Source organism: Condylura cristata, unplaced genomic scaffold (genome assembly GCF_000260355.1).
Source record: "Condylura cristata isolate star-nosed mole 26May11 unplaced genomic scaffold, ConCri1.0 scaffold00020, whole genome shotgun sequence".
Taxonomy (NCBI): Eukaryota; Metazoa; Chordata; class Mammalia; order Eulipotyphla; family Talpidae; genus Condylura; species Condylura cristata.
In genome coordinates this window covers 27,917,881-27,940,959 of record NW_004567121.1, presented here as the reverse complement: position 1 = coordinate 27,940,959, position 23,079 = coordinate 27,917,881, and the positions used below count along the sequence as shown (strand labels likewise).

At 45.4% G+C, this 23,079-nt stretch overlaps 1 protein-coding gene across 10 annotated transcripts in view; it reads right to left on the bottom strand.

Moving 5' to 3' along the window:
• The window catches only part of DTNB (dystrobrevin, beta), a 200,063-nt gene that overhangs the window by 113,626 nt on the left and 63,358 nt on the right, over positions 1-23,079 (bottom strand). For all 10 annotated transcript variants that reach the window (XM_012727567.1, XM_012727562.1, XM_012727565.1 and 7 more), the window contains 3 exons: positions 22,750-22,904; positions 10,734-10,839; positions 8,884-9,050 (listed from right to left, as the gene is read on the bottom strand). In XM_012727567.1, the coding sequence (XP_012583021.1) occupies positions 8,884-9,050; positions 10,734-10,839; positions 22,750-22,904 (428 nt within the window). The remainder of the gene's footprint in view (positions 1-8,883; positions 9,051-10,733; positions 10,840-22,749; positions 22,905-23,079) is intronic.

Sequence of the window (23,079 nt, the reverse complement as noted above, 5' to 3'; positions counted from 1 at the left end):
GTGGGGTATGCGTTTGTTCCTGGATAGTCCTAAGCATTCGCTAAGACTTCTTGATATTCTGGATACAAATATCTTCTCAGGTATATGATTTACAAATATTTTCTCCTTTTCAGTGGGTCTTTTCACTCTCCTGATGTATCCTTTGAAGCACCAATATTTTTTATTTCAATGAAATTGAATTTACCTATTTCTCTCGTGTGGGTTTCTTTTAGTATCCTATCTACAAAGCTGGTATACACCCAAAGCTGTCTTATAAGAGGTTTCTAGTTCTACCTGTTCCTTGGTGGGTGTTACATTTGTGCTAACTTATTATGCAGTAATAGCAACTAGTTGGTGCCTGTGGACGGCACACCAGGCCCATGTAGCTGTCCCTGCATCAGTTCCAGTGCCCCTTTCACTGGCCACGGGTCTGGTGCAGGTGATAAATTCTATGGCACCCTAACCACAGCTGTACTGCCCCACCTACGAAAGAATAAATAGCCATCCACCTGCCTAAAAGGATTACAAGAGAAGTGGAGTCAGATTTCAGGTAAGACAGCGGGTAAGAGAAATGCTTGCACATGTAGTGAAAAGTGGGGACGGCTCTGTTGAAGGGGCAACAGTTCCAGAGGGACCTGGGATGTGGGGGCCGGGAGAAGGATGGGGAGCACAAAACACAGGTGACAGCGTCAAGGGTGGTGCCAAGTAGGGCCAGGCCGACAGGCACCGCGTAGGGAGGAACCACGGAGGCCGGTCTCTGCGGAGCAGGAGCCCACGGACTAGGCTCTGTCAGCTCTTCATGGGTATGCTCGCTGCGTCAGCCGCTACATGGGGGGAAGCTACCTCAGGCCTTTCAAAGTGAGCCCCCTGCCTGGTTTTGCTCTATGTGGGAAGTAGTCACTAATTCGATAAGTGACTATTTAGAACTAGCCAGAGCTGGCTAAGCAGACAGCTCTCTCATGGGCTTTTAGAATTCTAGAGATGCAAGATGAGGGACGCTCGTCGCGTGAGAATTAAACATGGTTCTGACAAGGAAACCCACTGTCTGAACTGTTCCAGGTATGTAACAACCTGTTGTGACTTCTCAAAGTAAATGGCTCATGTCAGTAATGCCCAGCAACTACACTGAACGCACATCAGCTGCCTGTCAACATTCACTAGAAGGAGGAAAAACAACAACTATCAACAGAGACTGCTGAATCCAAATGCTTCCTTATCGACAGTGAGTGTGAGGAGCAAAGACAAATAGTGTTAGAGGTGAAGCCTGCCACCTGCTGGAGAGAAAGGGAAAATGCTCCCGCCCGCAGCTGAGTTACATAACTACCTCTGCTGAGACACCCTGCTGTGAGCTGTCTCTGCAGCACACCCACACGTCCTGCACACGTCCTGCCATGACGTAAACAAACGGGAACTGGTCAAGTTTCGTGAGGCCAGGGAGAGAGATGTGCACGGTGCCGACAGGAAACACCAGCAGGCTTGTTTATTTCCAGCCCTCCTCACATATCTAAAAGGGTTAAGACTTTCAGTTTAGGAAGATGAAAAATATCCAGAGACGGGTAATGGTGATGGTGGCAAAGCTACATAAATGTACTTAATGCCACTGAACTGTACATCTAAAAAGGTTAAAATGGTAGATCTGCACCATGATTAGGGGTAGAAGAGAGAAGGCGGGGGGAGGGGAGAGAGGGGTCAAAGAGCATGCATGCTTTGACCAAGGAAAATAAAAGTGAGGGTGAAAGACCACTTAAAGTGACGTTTAAAAAAGCAAAACCATATCCCAAATTATTTTAAGAATTTTTCGCCAAATATGAATCACTTAAATATATAATAAAAGCCCTAGTAAATATCCCACACAGTTGTTTTAACAAAGAGCTCTTCGGCTAAATTAGCCACTTACATGTAACTCCTTGTTCAGATGACAAGACTGTCCTCAGCGAGGAAGAGTCTATTTTCCAAACATCACCGTGGCACCGTCTGCCCTATAAGCTACCCTATAAGCCGGGCCCGCCAGCCCAGCATCACCAGTGGAAGCCCCTTCTCCTTCCCCCGCCCTGGCTGGGCCCGAGTGACCCACTGGGCCAAGTGCACACGGCAGAGCACTGGATGTAACCGCCAAGGCTGGCGAGGTCTGCGCGGGGCCCTGCCCCTCTCCCCAGCCCCGTGGAAGGCAGTGCCCACGTCCAGGGTGGCGCTAAGCCGCAGCCACACGTGGGGCGCACGGGGCCCCAGCCGACAGCTCCCCCTGGGCCCACCCCAGGGCAGGCATCCGAGGTGTGAGTGGGGGCCCTGCAGTCACTCATCGCCCCCACTCCCACCCTGGTGTTTCAGTCCTCCCAGCTAAGGCCAATCCCTCTGTCCTTTCCAAAATCCTGGCACCAATCCGTGGGTGTGACAAGTGACTCATTTAACGTCACGGTTTTGTGGGGGCTTATTGTGCGGTGACAGTGACTAGAACGCTGAGCAGGCTGCAGGTCTCCTGATGGCAGGGTGACTCGGCACATGAGCCCAGCAGCGCAGCCTCGGCGAGCGTGGTCACAGGCTGCTCCGGAGGCCGGGCGGGCCCTCTCGGTAGGCCCACAGGGACACTCTGCCTCATGCCTGGCCAGCCAGACTGGGGCGGAGGAGAACCGGGGTCCCTGGCTCAGCCTCTGCCGCCCTCCTTTCTGGGGCCTGCAAACTCCACCAAGCACACGGTCTTTCTGCTCCCCACACCACACCTCTAGGGTTTACTCCCTGTAGCAAAAGCCACATTGGGTGGGGAATATTCAGCTCAAGGGCTACTAATAAGCCCACGGCTTCCTCACAATTAAAACACTTTCCGGCCCTCCCTGGTGGGACAACGGCTTGGGACGCAGCGCTGCCAGCTGGCTGCAGCGGCTTTAGTGCGACTTCGATCCCCGGCCCGGAGGTGACCACAGGGCGCGGCAGACCTCTCCTGACCCCCCGCTGCCCCCTCACAGTGTACTTCGTCCATCTGCCCGTTCTGCTCCTGGTGAATCCTCTCAATGCCTCTGTACCTCTGGCCTGTACCCCAGTTCTGTATTCACAAATAAATCTTTTAAAAAATTAAAACACTTTGTCAAACAGTTTAAAGCAAATAAACTGCTTTGATCTTGAAGTAGCATAGGCCCCTTCCAGACAAATTCTGCTGTAAGAACTAGTCTGTAGGTCCCAGCTGGCTGTGAGGACGATCCACAATCCAATCACTCACACGGGGGGAGGGGAAGCACGGGTGCTGGGGGTTTCTTCTAATCACCAAGTAGCTTTTTGCCCCTATTCCCACACATAGAACACACTCAACCCCACCACACTCAGAAAGACGACCTGAAGTCCCATTCAGTCAGGGCATCCGGCCCCAGTCCAGGACCTCTGGGTATGAGCTGTCTTCCTAGTCAAGGCCCTATGTAGGTCCTCCCTGGGGGCCCAGGGGTTCAACCTCAGCCCTCTCATGTAGCTTAATCCTGTCCAGGGACCTGACCCACACATGGTGCAGCAGACCTCTCCTGTCTCACCTGCTTCTCCCCTCAGATGTGCATTTCAGTGGATCCGCCTGTCCTGCTCCCCACACTGTCTCTGCTGAATCCTCTCACCTCCCCAGCCTGGCCTATACCCCAGTTCTTCTATGAAAAAATTAGTAAAAAATAAAAATGACAAGTCACAGACTGGAAAATTTATTTTTTAAAGGCCACACGTAGCTCCCATGATGCACCCTGTGGAGCCAGAGGCAGCTAGCTGCAGCCTTCCTCCAGGGCCCGCAGACACAGGCAGGAGCAGCAGCCTCCTCCCCAGCATCCTCGCTGGCCAGTGGGCTCCGCCACGCCCTCCTTGAGCTGCACAATCATCACAGTCTACCTCCTACAAGAGCCAGTTCTAGGTCTTTAAAAAGTGGTTTTATAGCTCAAGAGCCGGGGCTTCTTGAGTCCAGATTCATGGTTTCTTTGCCAATATAGTTCCCTCAAAAACTTAGGTCTTTGATTCATTTGTTTCCAGTCAGTTCCATATGCCAGTAAACACACACAGTTCTTTCCCAAGCATAGTCCTCGAGCTTGATTTCTTTCTTTGCCTCCACATCTCGTTTTCCGCTAATACAAGCCTCCTGGAGGCCACATGAAGTAACACCAGGCCAGTGGGTCCTAACTGTGGTTGCACAGCACCATAACTGTAAGAAACTATGTCCAGGTTTCGAATCCCCCACACCCACTTAACCAGAAGTCACACAGGCAGGGTCCAGAGACCCTGATGAGCAGTAAGAACAGGACCCAGCACTTCCTGCTCATCTGTGCTCAGAATGGCATCCACTCTTTCAACAGAGTTTACCGGGCTTTGCTGCGATAAGCCTTCCTCCATCACCTTTCCCGCTCTTGGTTTAGATGTGGCTCACCAGCCAATTCTTTCCTAAGCTCACGTCTTTCTTGTCATATGACCAATACCACCCAGTCTCTCGACCCTTTCCAACATCCGTCCTAGACAGCAGCGGGGGTGAAGCGTGCCTTCCCAGCAACCACAGATGACAGATTTACCAAGCTGGCTACCAACCACGGTGTAGCCTGAGTTCTGCTCTCACCCTCCAACATCAGCGTCTTCATCAGTTGTGCCTGACAGTTAACCCACTGACACAGATTTTAAGGTTTGAACAGAACCTAGTTTCTAGTACTAACTACTGCAGCACAAACTAACACTCAAAGGTCCTCTTTTGCTCCCATCAAAGTCAAGTTGTTGGAATATTTTTCCTACCCATCATTCAAGTACCCGTTTCCTTCATTGATTTTCCCCCAACTCTGGCTCTTACTGGGATTCTCTCCACTGAGATGGAGGGAAGACACCGCGCTGTCACAAGGCATGGAGAGAGCTTTACAGGGTCCTTACACAAAAGGGGACCAAGCAAAGTCATCCAGGTGGGCTCCCCACAGGAGCAGGAAGATGGCAGTGCAGGCAAGCGTGAACAGCCTCGTTCACATGCCTCAGAGTCTAAGCACCACTGGGCAGGAGTCTTTGGTTCAGGTTGTCCACAGGCACCCCCCACCAGACTGCCACTGCCGGGGCACAAAGCAGGTGCCCAAAAATATGTTCTGGGGCCCTCCCTGGTGGCGCAACTGGTTAAAGCACCGCATTACGAAGCTCTCCGAAGCCCCTGCAGCATGAGTTTGATCCCCGGCCAGGGAGCTGACCCACATGGCCCGCAGACCTCTCCTGCCCCGCCCGCTGCTCCCCTCAGCAGTGTACTTCGTTGATCTGCCTGTTCTGCTCCCCACTCTGTCTCTGGTGAGACCTCTCACCCACCACACCCTGGCCTGTACCCCAGTTCTGTGTGCATAAATAAATCTTTAAAAAATGTATGTTCTGAGTGAGTAACGGATGGAATGAGTCATGAATATGGTCCCCGTGGCCTCTTCCCATGCAGCAAACTAAAAGGGTTGATGAGGAAAGGAAGAGTGAGCTGTACTGTACACTACAGACGGAACATTAGACAAGGCTTGCTGCGAAATAAAAATGAACACTAAGCACCGAGCACTACTCGTATCCAGTCTACAGAGTCATACACAAGGTGGTTAAACTCATCTTTTTTGAGCATAGAAAAATATTAATTCTGCTGCAAACACAGCAGACTTCTTCAAAGAAGTGACTGTGGAGCAGACCGCGCGTCTTTTCGTTAAGTGGAAACTTTGAGCTTCCATGTGGGCCTTGGCCAACGCGCCTCGTCTCCCCAGAGGTGCTGGAGCCTTTGTCCTCGCTGACCACACAGAGACTGCCTCCTCACCCTGAAGCCCCTGTGAGCAACCATACAGCCCTCTGCCCTCAGGAGACACACTGTACATGCTTTCTGGACTGAGACTCTTGAAACGATTCTGTTTCTGGGCTGTTGTCTTTGTTTACTTTCCGGAGGGAAGAACCACTGCCTCACTCGCTGGCTGGTATCTGACACACAGGCCCCGCAGGGGTCCCCCAGCACTCCCACCGCCAGGGCACCGCCGTCCTCCAGCAGTTCTTCCCACCACCTGTGGTACCCACTTCCCTCCCCCTCCGAAAGTCGAAGATCTATGGTCAGTTTTTAAGGATTGTTTTTAAAGTCTGTCTTTGTTTGGATTTTCTATATTCCACCCGTAGGTGACACCAGTCACTGTTTATCTTTCTCCTACTGGCATCTTTCGCTCAGCCTAAGTGCTCCCAGCTCCGGCCAAGGTGGTCTGATGGCTGAGCAGGGTCCCGTGTACAGGCACTACCTGTTCTCGGCTTTCACCTGCTTTCGACAGTTAGGCTGCTATTATAAATGCTGCTGCTATAAGCACAGGAATGCAAAATTCCTTTCAAATTAGGTTTTGTATTTTTGGGGTAGATACTAGGAGTGGAAGTGCTGGGTTGTTTGGAATATCCAATTTTAGTCTTCTGGGAAAACTCCACGCTTTTCCATGGGGCTAGACCAGCCTACATTCCCACCAACAGAGGACTGGTTTCCTTTCTCTTTAGGTAGAAACTCTTTCATCCACATCTTCCTCTAAGAGCAAGGGTGTTGTAAGGCAGTGTCCAAATTTTGAAACAAGCCTCTCTGTCTCTCTCTCTCACACACACCCCGTGTGCTCCACCGTGCACAGTACACACAGCCTCAGCACCACGAGCTAATACACTTATACCAGCCTCAAACTTATGCAAGCTGACAGTACTTGGTTTTTCTTGAAATCTTAAGTCAGTATAAGAAAAGTGAAAGAATAAAGTAGGAAATCAAGTAAAGCTGAAATAAAATAACAAGTGGGAAAAAGATGCACTCTGTTTCTCGTGAAGCCTCTCACTGCCCCTGCACCTCTGGCCTGTGCCCCAGTTCTGTATGCATAAATAAACAAGTCGTTAAAAAAATATTTTTAAATAAAAATGTATATTGGAATTTACAACAGAATAAGAGCAAGGTTAGGATGTTCAGTTTAACAAACTTTTATTGTTAAATGTAACTGAAAGCCTGTGCAGTCAGCAAAGTACTTCTAACATTTGGCAGAGACATCAGAAAGAAGGAAAGTGTACTCTGCTCTCTTTTTTCCCAGCTAATCCCTAATATGAACATATTTGCGAAGTGGTTTTTAAAGTTTTGAAGCCCTATAGGATGACCAGGTTTATAGCCCTATATCCTAAATTATTCTTCTCACCTATAAATTTTTCTACTTGTTAGTAAACCAATTGATAACCAAATGGCAACTAGAGAAAAGGGTATTTAAATCAGGTCTACAGTAACTTTTTTGGAACTAGAAGCATAGCACTTTAAAAACAAAATAAACTGGAGAATTAAAATATCCAACACCAAGCAGTTATGTGACTTACAAACACCACAGAAAAACCAGATACTGGGCCCTCCCTGGTGGCGCAGCGGGTTAAAGCACAGCACTGAGAAGCTACAGCCACTTCCGCATGAGTTCGATCCCCGCCTGCCCCGGAGGTGACCACATGGAGAGGCAGACCTCTCCTGACCCGCCCGCTGCTCCCCTCAGCAGTGTTCTTCGTTGATCTGCCTGTTCTGCTCCCCACTCTGTCCCTGGTGAATCCTCTCACCCTCCGCATCTCTGGCCTGTATCCCAGTTCTGTATGAATAAATAAATAAATCTTTAAAAAAAAAACAAAAACCAGATACTGATCTCTCAAACATTGTGATTTAAAAGCCAACTTTTGAAGACAAGGACACCAATGAGAAAACACTGTAAGATATAATATTCTCCCTAACTTTAGAGTGATCAACTTCTAACTTGCTTATTTCAGTTTTCTTTGTAATATTTATACCCTGTAAACTGCAGAAAAATGTGCTTGAATAAAGAAATTTAAATCTTATTTACAGCTCAAACAATAGGCATTTGGGGTGATGTCCTTGTACAGTTTCCAAATAAGAAACTAACTTTTCACTGCAACATTTGTTTCCATGGTATAAAAGGGGCCGGCTCAAATGCAGTATCAACATCTCTTAGATTTCCACTTGTGCTTTAAACAGGCATATGAAAAAATGCTCAGCATCACTCGAAATAAGGGAGATGCAAATCAAAGCCACAATGGGATACCACCTCACCCCAGTGAGAATGGCACATCTTCAAACACCTAGCACAACAAATGTTGGCGAGGATGTGGAGAAAAAGGAACTCTCCTGCATTGCTGGTGGGAATGCAACTAGTACAACCACTATGTGTGGAGGTTTCTCAAGCTGCTAAAAATGGAGCTTTCATATGACCCAGCAATTCCACTCTTAGGTATCTACCCAAAGGACACAAACACACTATTTCAAAAGGACATTTGCACCCCTATGTTACTTCTGCTCTATTTACAATAGGGAGACATCGAATCAATCCAAATGCCCCAAAACAGATGACTGGATCAAGATGTGGCATATACACACAATGGAATGTTACTCAGCGACCAAAAAAGATAAACTCATGCCATTTGTGGCAACATGGACGGAGCTGGAAAAGATCATGCTTAGTGCAATAAGCCAGAAAGAAAAGGAAAAATACCAGCTGGTTTCACTCATAGCAGGAGTGTAAGGGGTCAGGGGGTAAAAATACATACATACATCTATACATGTATATATGTACACACACACAGCAACGGTAATAAAATTAAAACAGACATCAACTAACAACTATAAACCAGACACATCCCACCGGGTGGAGAGGGGAACAGGATCAAAACTGGGGCAGGGCGCCTGTGTGGACTATGGGTGAGTGGGCAGCCCGCAGCGGAGATGAAAAACTGTACGAGCCGAAGAAAGATGTAAAAGACACAGACAGACATCTAAACAAACAGCAAAGGCCAGTGGTGAAGCCCCCTGCCTGCGCCCCGCCGTGGCCGCGTGAAGCCCCCCCCTCCCCCGCCTCCCACGGGCAGACACCACCGCAATCCGCGCTCTGGAGAGGCCGCGGGCCTGGCGCGCGCAGTTACCCAGGAGGAGTGCTCCTTCATCTGGTGCTGGTTGCTGTGGGGGCCGCTGGCGTGGCCGCGCCAGAAGCAGCTCTGGCAGAGCTGGTAGCCGTGGCACTGCTGGCAGCGGTAGCGGAAGCCCATCATGCTCTCGCGGCGGCAGTAGGAGCACTCGACGGGGTGGAAGACTGAGCCGGCCGGGCGGGCGGCGAGAGCAGGGAGAGAGAGACACAGTGTTCACTGGGGGCATGAAGTCAGTGAAAAACCGCCCCTCGTGCAAAAAACAGACCTGAGCAAACATGGCTCAGGAATCTACACGGTCTCCAGGCCAACCCACCCCATCGCCTCCAGTCAAAAGGACTAGAAGGGAAAGACTCGGAGGCAGTTTTTCATGTTAGAATAGTACATTCCAGGCCACCAATTTCTATCTTTAAATAATATGTGTTTCCCAAAGTCAGGTAAGTATACGAGGAGAAAGGCTCTCCAAAACTACTTGCCCAAACATACTGCTGTTCCTGCTAGATCTTATTGTTAGTTGTGCATATTTATTTCACTGAAAAATCCGAGAGAGCCAGAACCACTGCTGTGTGTCTTTAGTGCCTACAACTTGTATTTTCCTCAGTATTTTGGACCTAAGTCTCCTATTCTTTTGGTAAAAGATTTATTTATTTATGCATACAAGAAGTGGGGTATAGGCCAGAGGTGTTGCGTAGGGGTGACAGGATTCATGAGAGACAGAGTGGGGAGCAGCACAGGCAGATAGGCTGAAATACACTGCTGAGGGGGGGCAGTGGGTGAGACTGGAGTGGTCTGCTGTGCCCTGTGGGTCACTCCCTGGCCAGGAACTGAACTCGTGTCCCAGTGGCTGGTGCTAGCTTGATAATGCTGTCTTTAACACCGGTCAGGGGGATGGGAAGCCAGGTGGAAAAACAAGAGACCCAGGAGGGAAGGACGCACATCTGTGCTGGCTCCACTGGATTTTGGTGGAAGTATCCTCCGGGGAGAGTCTCACACGGCAGTTACCGTATTATGTCTGTACCTTTACACCAGCAAACCAACAGGAAAAGCACAACTTTTGCTTAAGCAAATGAATATTTGAAAATTAACTTCCTTATGAAAACTAACTTCGATGCAATTCAAATAGTGAATAGAAGAGGAAGTCAAATGTCTAAACGACAAAAAACTAAAATGACAATAATTTTATTATTTGTTTCCCACCATAAAATTATCTATTTCATGTTTATGTGGAACACAGAGAAACAAAACAAAGGGCCAGACAGAACCAAACCGGTAACAAGCCCTAGAAATCAGCCTGGAGAACTGAGGCAGGGGGCATGAAGATCAGGGCGTGAGGCAGGGGGCATGAAGATCAGGGCGTGTCAGGCCCACACACCGTGGGGGGGGTCTCGGCCGGTGTGATGTGGCGAGATACCTGAAGAGGTGTGGGTTATCACTCAAATCACACACAGTGTTGCAAACCAACATTACCTCCATTTAAACAAATCGATTGCAAAACAACTGTGGGCACAGTGGTCAGTAGTGCCTATCTCCAGTATTTTAGAGCTCTGGTCTTTATAAATTGGAGGGGAAAGGGCGTGTGGCTGAATCTGGAGAGCGCAAGCAGAACAACCAGGAGGCTCAAGGGAGAGCCTGGCTTATGGCCCTACATTACCACCTCTCAGCAGCCTAAGTAATTACCCTTTCCTTTTTTTTTTCTTGTTTGAGAAATAAATATTCCCTTTTGAAAGCTGAAAACACAAATTCAAATAACACAGCATCAGCAAATGTCAGCTAATTTCCAACGGTAACAGCTAAGGACATGACAAAGAACGCCAGTGGCATAAGGAACTGAATCCCAAAAGCCTGCTCACCATTCTCCACGTGGGCGAGCCTGTGAATGAGAGGCAGCCAGACAAGGCACTGGGGCGGCGGGTCGGCCATCATCGTGTCTAAAAACATATTGAGCATTATCTTTTTCTGTGAAGAGAAGAAACACAATTATATATTTTCAACTGTCTCTGACATCCAGGATTAGGTTAATTGTAGGGTCTCCCGATCAAGCCTGAATGAATTACAAGCGAAATTTTACAGCAAAACAAAAGAGTATGGGGCATTACTGCAGATGTACTACACCACACTGCGGTATTCAAAGCCTTTTCCTTGTACATTCTTTGACTTGAGCCTTAGAACAACTACATCAGGCAAATCAAACAGGTACTACACCTTGATAATACAGATGCAATAACAAAGGGAGCACAGTATTTAAATGACTTGCGAAGGTGCTACCCAAATCACACCCAGAGCCAGACTGGAACTCAGGTGTCCTTCAAATTTCTGTGACTGTTACCCCATGGGGGAGACAGACTCACACACACAACTATGAAACAACATTATGGGAGAAAGAGCGCTGGTCAGGGTGTCCACAATGTCCATGGCACCCCAGCAATGTCTGGCACACAACAGCACTTTATAATCAGTAGTCGGAGATCAATAACAGGATAAATAATAAATAAAGGGCCCCCGGGGGCAGGGAGGTGACCCAGCATTCAACTTCGTTTAATGACTTTTCATTCACAGCAGAAAAACAGAACGTTCAAAGTAGTGAAATTTGTCCACATTGCAGCAACTGCGGTAAGTGGGCCGCCGTGCTAACTACATGTTCTGCCTCCTGCCACTTCCCCACTGCTCTGTATCTTTCACTGGCTCTTGAGCAACGACATGCTGCACTTCCGCAGTATGTGAAACAGGACAGAACTGTGTCCTACAGGGACATCACAAAGTAGAAAATGGTCTAGGAAGTCATATAATGTAAATTCTCAACAATGCTCCCAACGGATCAATCTAACTGCTATTTCCTCCTACCTATGAAACACCTTTCCAACTCCAACAGGAAAGGAAAAGGCAGATGTGAGAGCTCTGTACCCACAACTGGACACCCAGGCTCCAACTTCAAACTTTATTCCAGAAGAAGAAAAAAGACAAGAGGGCAGTTATCAGGTCCTTTCCACAACCCGGTGGCACCAGTCAGAGGAGGGAAGGGGTGCTGAGGACTGGAAGTAGGGTGAGGCCAAAAGGCACCCAGAATTTTCATTTCACTCTCTCCTAAGTAACTGTGTTCTCAGTACTACCACTTTTCTTGCAGTGAAAAATGGTATAAAAAAGTTTAGCTGCGGGCCCTCCCTGGTGGTGCAAAGGGTTAAAGTGCAGGACCATGAAGTCCTGACCCACATGGTGGCAGACCTCTCCTGACCGCCCGCTGCTCCTGCTCCCCTCAGCAGTGTACTTCGTCCATTTGCCTGTTCTGCTCCCCACTCTGTATCTGGTGAAGCCTTTCACCACCCCAGCACAGAAATTTAAGTGCTTTATTTTGGGGGCTGGGGGGGAGAACTGGAGAAGGTAGAAAAGATTCAATAAGTTAGAACTAGCCTAAGAGTCTGCCAACTGATTAGAAAATAACTCCCTGGTGGCACAGGAGTTATGTCTCAGCACTATCAATCTATCACCAGCCACTGCAACATGAGTTTGATCCCGGCCCAGGGAGTTGACCCACAGAGCACTGCAGACCTCTCCTGATCCGCCCACTGCTCCCCTCAGCAGTGTGTTTCAGTTAATCTGCCTGTTCTGCTCCCCACTCTGTCACCCTCTCACTCCCCTAACCTCTGCCTGTACCCCAGTTCTGTATGCATAAGTAATTTTTTTAAAAAATAAAAGAACTTTGATTAGTGATAGACCATGAACATTCTGAACATGAAGTAGAAATGGCACTCCATCAGAACACCCCAGTATCTCCCCAACAACAGCTCCCATCACCCCAAACCCAGACTACACAGACTTACTTCTGTGTGACTTGTCAGCAACTGTGAGAACCGTGACTCTGGCATACGTAAATGGGTAAGTGGGAAGTCATTCTTAACTAAAACTCTTTTCTAAAAAGAAGAAACTGGTAAGGAGTAGAAATGGGAGGGAAAGCAGCAGAGAGTGGCTTTTGCAATAAAAGCAAAGCAGAGAACAGGTGAAGGGCAGGGGAGGCGCCCTCAGGCCCCGGCAGAGCTGGGCACTGGAGAAAGTACTCACATGGCCCAAGAGGGCGGCTAGGCGTTTCCTGTCTTACTGTCCGAGTCACCAATGCTGCTCAGTGCTCGGTGGAGTCTCAGAGAAAGGAGTGAAGGGCAATTTGAAAACTAAACCAGAAAGTCACCACACTTTAGTGGAAATCCAGACATGAAAATGCTTCTTATTATGGATATGCCAGTAACACAACCAATGTGAACTTAAAATTATAGATTGAGCGTCATTGAGAAAAAAGATGCTGAAATGTTTAAGCTCAGTAAAAGGTGGTAAACAAAAACTAAATGTATGATATCAACTACAAATTATATTTGTTAAAAACTATGTATTTATAGGGCCCTCCCTGGTGGCACAACGGGTTTAAGCAGCATTACGAAGCTGGCCACAGCCCCCTGGATGCAAATTCAATCCCCACCCCAGAGCTGACCCACATGGCTCGGCAGACCTCTCCTGAGCCGCCTGCTGCTCCCCTCAGCAGTGTACTCTATCATTCTGCCTGGTCTGCTCCCCACTCTGACTATGGTGAATCATAGCACTACCTGTACCTCTGGCCTGCACCCCAGTTCTGTAAGCATAAATAAATAAATCTTAAAAACAAAAACAACCAACCAAAAAAAAAAAAAAAAAACGGGAGCTCCCTGGTGGCGCAGCGGGTTAAAGCACTGCACTAAGAAGCTAAAGCCACTTCCGCATGAGTTCGATTCCCGCCTGCCCCGGAGGTGACCACATGGCGTGGCAGACCTCTCCTGACCCGCCCGCTGCTCCCCTCAGCAGTGTGCTTCGTCGATCTGACTGTTCTGCTCCCCACTCTGTCTCGCCACCCCTGAACCTCTGGCCTGTACCCTAGTTCTGTGTGCATAAATAAATAAATCTTTAAAAAAAAAAAAACTATGTATTTATAAATCCACCTCTGATACTCTAGAGTTTTGATTGGCCTATCATGGAGTTGTTTTCTTTTTAATCTTCAAGGTGAAAGGGAAAAATTACATTTAACATCTCACAAAATTCTCATCAATACACTGAGGATCAGTTTCTAAAATTGCCCTAAAGTCATACTGTCATTTGAAGTCCTCCAAAAGTATGAGGGATGAAACCAGAAGAACATACCCTATTGCTCTGGCTTCCATTAACCATGGGTTTGGGGAACAAACATTATGGTTTCAGTTTTCCTGGATTTCAAGGACTGGAACAGTGGTTCTTAAGTGTGGTCAGCATGTTGCCAACCCCCTACCTAAAACATTTTCAGGGAATCCACGAAAAATGACTTTCATCATAATACTGAGACATTATTTGTCTTTTCAATCTCATTCCCTCATTAGCGTACAATAGGTCTTTGCTGAGGCAATGTGTCCCAGCCACAAATTTCTGAAAAAGCTATTAAAACACTCCTCCCTTTTCCAACTACACATCTGTTGGAGATCAGATTTTCTTTCTGTATTTTACACAAACAACAGATCACAGAGACAGAATGGGTAAGAAAGTAAAGAATCCAACTGTCTCCATTAAGCTGATATCTGAAATATTATAGAAATTTGCAAAAGTATAAAACAATGGCACTCGTTAAATTTTGGGGGCAGGCCCTCCCTGGGGGCGCAGCAGTACTGCCAAGCTGGCCACAGCTGCTTGGGTGTGAGCTCCACCCCTACCCAGGAGGTGACCCACATGGCACGGAGACCTCTCCTGTCTCGCCCATTGCTCCCCTCAGCAGTGTACTTTGTCAATCTGCCTGTTCTGCTCCCCACTCTGACCATGGTGAATCTTCTCACTGCCTGTGCCTCTGGCCTGTACTCCAGTTCTGTATGCATAAATAAATCTTAAAAAAAATAAATAAATTTTGGGGCAAATTTTCAAAAATTTTATTTATGATATGTAATAGGTTTATCATTACTATTTTTTAAAAAAAATAAATGTTTATTTTAAATGTCTCTCTTTTTTAGATTTATTTATGCTTATAAAACTGGGTGCAAGCCAGAGGTAAAGGGGTGATGAGAAGATTCACCAGAGACAGAGTGGGGAGCAGAACAGGCAGACAGACAAGGTACACTGCTGAGGGGAGCAGCGGGCGGGTCAGGAGGGGTCTACTGGGCCATGTGAGTTACCTCCAGCAGCAGAGCAGCTGCTGCTTGCTTGTAGTGCTGTGCTTTAGCCCATTGCACCATCAGGAAGAGCACTTTAAATGTCTCAATTTTAATATCTAATATAGAAATACTGACTAGAGATAACCTGTAAAAACAATGCAATATAAACTGTCTGGAATTTTCATTAGTCTCTAATGTAAGGAGGCCCTAAGAGCAAAAATTTGAGAACTGTCAGGGAAGAATTCCAGTTCTAAAATTCTATGATTTGTTCCCTAAATAACTGGTGAAAAACAGATTGACTTTTTTTCTTCTACTTCATTTGGTTTTGCTCCAAATTGAATACATTCTTTGAACTTCTTATTTTTTATAGCACAATGTTTATAACGAAAACTACAATAAAATTTCTTCAAATATATATATTCCCCCCCACAATTTTCATGTTGAGGGATTTCCCTCAAATGTATGTATGTTGCTATATATTTACATACATAGGGTGGATAAAAACATACAATCTGTTGTTTTACTTAAAGCCTTACGAGATATTTCGTAGTTTCATGACAAGGTCTTTCTTTCTAATCACGGTAACAGTTGGGTGACCCATTTAAGCCAACACATGGTTTAATTACACCTTGTAGCCACGTTCATGTCTTTCCTTAGGAACAAGTTTCTCTTTGTCTGCTGTTCCTGCCCTTGTCATTCTAATCCTCATGCTGCCCATTACGACCCTCATGCCATCTTTACTCCCCTCCTTCCACCCTGAGGACAGCCTCCCAACTTTAAAGGGGAGAGGAGCCATCTCTTAAAATGAGAAATCCAGTATCATTAAAATAACAGGAGAAAACAAGCAAAACAATTTAGCATTCAGTTACTGAAGCTGAAATTTCCAACCTCATCATTTCCATTAGAAACTCCGATTTCTTATGTGCAAAAGGCAAATATTTCTTACCCAGGGCCTCACCACTTATTCGGTAATCAGTGAAACAACACATTTAGTTAATAGGCCTGAAAACAACATTTTGAAAACTATTCAGATTAAAACAGTCTTCTATAAATTTTTGTATAGCTATAGGGGCATTTTCTCAGACAGGGGCTAACACACATTAACTAGAACCACAGACCAGTGCATTTGGTCAATTTTGAGGTATTATTAGGCACTGACTGTGTCCACACCACAGATACTTTTTGGACATTGAAGATCAGCATACTCTGTAAAGACACAATAATAAAACATGGCTGTGCTTTTTATTATATGCATTACAGTTAAAAAAACAACTGGAAAAACCAGACACTTTCTCATGCCATGCTTTATTTAAATCATTATTCAATTAAGCCAACAAACAACTCATTTTCCAGGAGCTGCTAGTCACTGGGGATGAAAAGCTGAAGGGGACCAAGGAGTGCCCTTCGGGAAGCACGTGGGCACACCAGGGGAGTGCAGACGGAGGAACAATTAATCCTACATTGAAAGACCTGCAGGTTCAGAGAAAAGGGGCTGTGACAGTCAGGGTCTGAAATATGAGGCCTCAGTGGGAGGAGAGAGAGGTCAGGGTTTATGGGCATTTCGGTGAGCGCTCATCACGAAAATGAAGACAAGTTACTTTCACTCATTCACAATGCACATTACTCAAAGCAAGAGAAACCAAGCAAACCAAACTGTACTATGCATTTCTCACCTATCACTGGCCAAAGTTCACGAATGTGAACATAAGCGACTGGCAAGGCTGTGGAGAAACAGATGACTTACATGTTGCTGGAGGGGCTGCAAAATGCTACAAGCCTGGGGGCACTGTGGCGATAACTAAACTGAACCACTAGACAGAACTGTGGGGAGCCGAGGGCCGGTCTGCAGGGCAGGACCACAGGGGAGAGAAGCGCTAGCTGTTAGGGAACTCACACCATGGGACAGCAACAGAGCTGAACTTGAAAAGGAAGGCTTCAACTCAAATTTGCTTATGATTAAAAGGATTAGTAAGACAAAAGCAGGATCTGAGCAGACAGAGTCCTCTTTAGATTCCAGTGGACTGCTAAGTAACAGGGAGATCAGGGTCCTCAGTTGTTTGGAAAAGGCTGTTTCTGTTCCCCCTCCAGACTAGTGAGCCCTAAGGCTTCCCGGCTGGGTGTCGGAGTCCAGGATGAGACTGCAGGCCAGCCCCTGCCACCAGTGAGGACCTGGGAAGGTGCTAGCTCACTAGCCCCCAAGCCTGCATGGCCAGTGCCTTTCAGCCCTGCAGGGAAATGTACTGAACACATCCTAGCCTGTCTTCAACTCACAAGTAACTGAGTATCTTTCTTATAGCATGCGAGCAGTAAGCAGTACTACCTGGCAAAAATCTTTTTTTGAAAAAAAGTAAACACACTAATATCAAATTTATTCCCTGTTCTGTGACCATGATTTTCTGTGTTTAACTGTAACTTTTTAGTTAACACCAACTCATAGTATACTCTTTCTGAGGACATGTCAAATAATACACAGAGGTCAAAGTGTACACATGTTTCCAAATGACAGTAATCTATGACATCATTCTTCACTTTGTGCATTTTATCATCTCCTTGGGTTTCCCATCACCGATTCACCTGTGTGTCATCACCATAGTCCCGTGTGCTCTTCCCTCCCCAGTTTTGACCCCATTCCTGTCTCCATCCCTGTAAAATGTCTCTGGTTTATAATTGTTCGTTTTTTTTCATTTTTTCTTTATTACAGTTGCCTTTATTTTTCTTTCCTAATCCCTTATGCTCCTGCTATGAGTGAAACCATCTGGTATTTTTCTTTCTTTCTGACTTATTTCACTAAGCATGATTCCTTCCAGCTCCATCCATATTGCTGCAAAAGGCATGAGTTTATCTTTTTTGATTGCTGAGTAATATTCCATGGTGTATATATACCACATCTTCTTAATCCAGTCATCTATTCTGGGGCATTTGCGTTGATTCCACATCTTCCCTATTGAAAATAGAGCAGCAATAAACATGGGGGTGCAGGTATCCTTTTGAAATAGGGTATTTGTATCCTTTGGGTAGATTACCTAGGAGTGGGATTGCTGGGTCATATGGAAGTGCCATTTTTAGCAGAAACCTCCATACAGCTTTCCATAGTGGTTGTATCAGTCTGTATTCCTACTAGCAGTGTAGGAGAGTTCCTTTCTCTCCATATCATGGTATGAGAAGGTATCTCACTGTGGTTTTAATTTGCATCTCCCTTATTACAAGTGATGTTGAGCATAAAAATATGGAACACTTCACGAGTTTGCATGTCATCCTTATGCTAATCTTTTCTGTATCATTCTGATTTTAGTATATTATCTATTGATTTAACTTTACCTCAATGTTTTCTAACTATGGACACCTAGGCGGCTGCTGAGACTAATAATATAAAAGTCTTTGTAGACAAAGGTTGGGGATTTTTTTTGTATGGGAAAAACTTAGACTCCTAGGGAGGGACCAGTGTCTGTCTTGGTTTATAAGAAACCACCAGGGTGTGTTCCAAAGTGGCTCATAGTAGAATTCTTCAAATCTTTGCCAACATTTACTGACAGACATTAATTGCAGCTATTCTAAAAACTGTGTTCTGTTGAGTTAACTGGTAAAGATTTTTTAAATCTTGTGTTTTTTTAAACAATTAAGCCACAAATACCCGTATTTTGGGTGTAGTATGTGAAAAGCAAGCAAACACATTTTTTTTAAAAAGAACTAAAGCTGTATTAAACTAAGCAAATAGCAAGGGGGCTTAATGCAGAGTTGCACCAAATCAGCAGCTGCAATTGCCACAGCTCTGTCTGAAACATTCAGCAAATGACAGCAAGACAGAGCCACCAGAAAGAGACACCTGATTTCCGTGACAAATACCGGGATGCTGCACGAGCTACTGCAGCTGCTGACTGTGCTCTGTGTGGTCATAACAGCACAAGCCGAGCAGAACAGAACCTGCCCCTTGGCAGAGTCACCCCAAAGGGATGGAGAGATCAGTAATCACCCAGCTGGTGTAACAGTGTATTGCTTCAGAATCAACTCAGGATCGATGCCAAGTAAATGCAGTGTCCCATTAAATACAGCATTACTGAAGAAGTAAAATACATTTGAAATTTAAAAATAATAAATATGTAATTCTTGTATCATTAAAAAATGAAAGTATTTCTCCTGTGATATAACACATATATTACTGAAAGACTACATACCACAAAACTAGGGAATTAAAAAAAAAACAAGGTATATAAGAAAAACAAGGGTGGAACACAACTAATAGCCCATGTGGCCTTATAAACAGAGGGCTCACAAAAGAATCATAACAATTTTAATAAAAGCAATAGCTTAATTAAGTCACCACAGGCATTTAGCGCAAGATTCACTATCAGATGACTCCTTTTAGCCTTAAATACCTAGACACTTTTTCCTTGTTTGTAAGGACATGCAACTTCCAAGATAGATTAGCCTTACCCAAACTAAGTATAGATCAGGGGTGGCTAAGTCCATCAGTTGAGGAATGTCTTCACAGCTGTTCTCACAGCTTCATGATCCTACCACTGTAAAAGTGAAGCAGTTCACGAATCCACCAAACTACCCATTTCTTCCCCTAAAGGAAAGTTTATTTCTGCAAAATTTGCAGCTTCTTAAAATAGTCACACTTTCTCTGTAATTGTGATCACTTCTTTGCTCAGCCCAGAACCTTAAGAAGGTGGAGGAATTTGCAAATGAGCCAGGACTAAGAAATTTCCACTTTACACAGATACTTCTCTATCTGTAGGTGTGTGTGCAAATTTGAATTAAAGAAGCATGTCAGGAAAACAAACTGCAAGGGAAAAAATCCATTTCAGAAAGAAACCCAAAACTCATTGAATTTAACTCTTGCTGGCATTTTGTCCAGTCTCATTTTTTTGGTTATACTATCAGTAGTTTCTATTTCTCTTAAAGATTTTTTGGGTCACCTTTATAAACCCAGGAAAACTCAAATTTCCTTTACTATCCTGAGATAAGCTTCTCTGACTTTTCCAAATTTAGCAAAAATCAAAACACAAACTGGGTTTTTTTTTTACAGGAATTCAGAAGCAGGTGAAAAGCAACTAATAGGTGCTGCCTGACTTCCAAGGTCTTAGAATCATTTTATAAGATAATATGCAGAATCCTAGATAGCAGTCTTTGAATGCTAATTAGACTTTAACTTTTTTTTATATTCCTCAACCTTTTAAACTGTTATTCAGGTATTAAATGCTATTCCAATGTTAGATTCCCATTATAGTAGTCACATTACAATTAAATCAAAGATTACTTTAAATTTGGTGCCCCCTATAACTGTAATCCATTAGTCAAAAATTACTCTTCACTATTACTACTTTGTAGAAATCTCCTTCCCCTCCTGACACTATTTAAGAACAGCACGCCAGAACTTCTCCAGTTCTAAGCCCAGCCTCCAAAAGCATCTGTGTGAAAAGTCATGTTTACTTAATATACAAGATGACCCCATAGTACTGGGGGGCAAGCGGCAGGTAGGCAGCTGGCAATACCCAAGGCAGAGTGAGAGGCCTTCCAGAAGACAAATGTTTACGGTGTCTTCCCACCTCATGCTCACGTGTATCCCTGAGGGCATGTTAATAGCTTCAGGGCATATGCACCAAGGAATGTCTGCACAGCCTCACACAGACTGAACATGGATCTTCAGGAGGAGAGCTACAAATTATGCTTTAGTAGCACAAACTGACACAGATATTTTTAATATGCAAAAAGCTAATAATGCCATTTATGCTGAGAAAAATAAATTATTCATGAACACTAATTTCTACAAAAACAATCAGCCAGCGCATGTATAAATTTGGGGAGAATATCTCCTACTAAAAACACCTCCCAGTACAGTGGGTGCCACACTCAGCACTCCCACACGGCACAGCAGACCTCTCCTGACCTGCCCGCGCTCCCCTGAGGAGTGTACTCTGTCAACCTGCCTGTTCTGCTCCTCACCCTGTCTCTGGTGAGTCCTCTCAACGTCCATGCACCTCTGGCCTGTACCCCAGTTCTGTATGCATAAACAATCTTAAAAAAAAAAAAAAGATGTGTGCGTCTAGGTTCTTTTGGAATCAAAAAAATCACAGGTCAGGAGGATTTAATTTACAATGTCCTTTCAGTTCTCAAACCTTTATATTTGTTCCTTTTATATTTTAACTATTTTTTAAAATTTCAGACTTACAGAAACCCCCATTTACCCTTAAAATCAGAGTCTGAAAATGTTAACAATGCAGAAGAGCTGTCCCTTTGCCCTTAGACACACTGTATGTTCAGTGTAAATATAGTAATGCTCATGACCTCCTGGGTGGCTCAACTGGTTAAAGCGAAACACCGTGAAATATCTGCAGCCACTGCAGCGCAGCGCGAGTTTGATACTGTCATCTAGTCTACAAAGTCCACTGAGGTGTTTCCAGAGTAAGTTCTTGTATAACAGAAGCTGACCCTGAGCATGAGTTGCATGTGGTGTGCAGCTCTCTATAGACACCTTTAATCTGGAATTTCTTCAGTTTTGTTTTGCCTTTTACTCCATAGACATTTTTTGTTGTTTTTAAAGATTTATTTACTTATGCATATAGAACTGGGGTATAGGCCAGAGGTGCAGGGGTGGTGGGGAGCAGAACAGGCAGATGAAGTCCACTGCTGAGAGGAGCAGCGGGCAGTCAGGAGAGGTCTGCCGCACTGTGTGTGTCAGCTCCCTGGCTGGGGATCGAACCTGCACTGAAGCGGCTGCGGCCAGCTTGCGTTGCTGCGTCCTACCCCGTTGCCCACCAGGGAGGGCCTAAATAGACATTTTTTAAGCCAGGCTATGAGAGGTTGTGTTTCCCGGCACAGTGTCACAGCGGTGATGCCAGGTGCTGCTTGCTCAGAGCAGCCGTGGGGACAGGGACGCCAGCCAGCCCGACGGGTCTGGATCCGATCGCTTGGCACTGACATCTCAGTGGTTTCTCCACTCTCAAGTTACTAAGTATTTTTTTGTAATTAATTCTCTTAAGGGGAAATGCTTTCAAACTATGTCAGTCTCAACCTTCCACTTTTCTTCTACCTGTTAGTTTTAACACAATTTTCCCCTTAATTCCCTGCTTTTCAGAGTTTTCTAATTTTAGCTTGAAGCTTCTTTTATCCACAGTCAGGATCTCCTCTGCTCTGAGCCCTCTGCATAGCTGAGCTCTCAGAGCACACACCCACCACCTCTGAGAGAGAACTACAAACAGACACCCACTAGGATGGGAAAGCAAACTCCCTTTCATGGGAAAGCAGCAGTGAGCGCTTGAGGAGTCTGAGCTGGCAGTGGAGGGCTCGACGGCGTCACCCCGTCTCCGGAGCTCTGGAAACCACGACCCAATACTCCACAGCGTCACATATTAGAATTCTGTGTCTCACAGTTTAAAGAACACATTTCAGAAAGTAACACATGTCTACTAATAACATAAGCCCTTCATCTTAAACATTTTCTTTGAAATTTTAGTGATTTTAAGTATGTCAAAAGTTATCACTTTGTCAGAAAAGACACTCCCCCCAGCCCACACAAAACACAAGATTTCTCAAGTGAATTTTTATTTCCTCTCTTTTTCACACACCACCACCACCACCACCACCACCACCACCCCCCAAAAAAAACTTAAAACTTCTTTTTCCGCCCCTACTCAAGACCTGGACCCTACACTGGAAGCAGCCTGGTGAGATCAGGTGACAAGGGGAGGGAGGGAGGATGGGCGCCCTCTAGCCCTAGGTCCTAGAAAGCTGTCCTTACCTGCTGAGGGAAACAGGTGCGGACAGAGTGCTCTGTGTAACCAAAAGATGGCCCTTCAAAGACAGCTGTTGGGAGCTTCAGAACTTCCTTCAGAAACTGGTCAAACTTGCTAAATATCATTAAGCCATTGGAATCTGACATCTGGGAGAAAACATCTATGAGAACAAAACCAAATAAAGTCAAACTATAAAGAAATGTTCATTTTTTAATAACGGTTCTATGTCTGTACCACAGTCAAAAAGTAGCATAAAAAGTATCAAAGCCAGAAAGAGTTTCAGTTAATATGTAATTTCATTCTTATTAACACTGTGTGATTATTTTACTGATAAG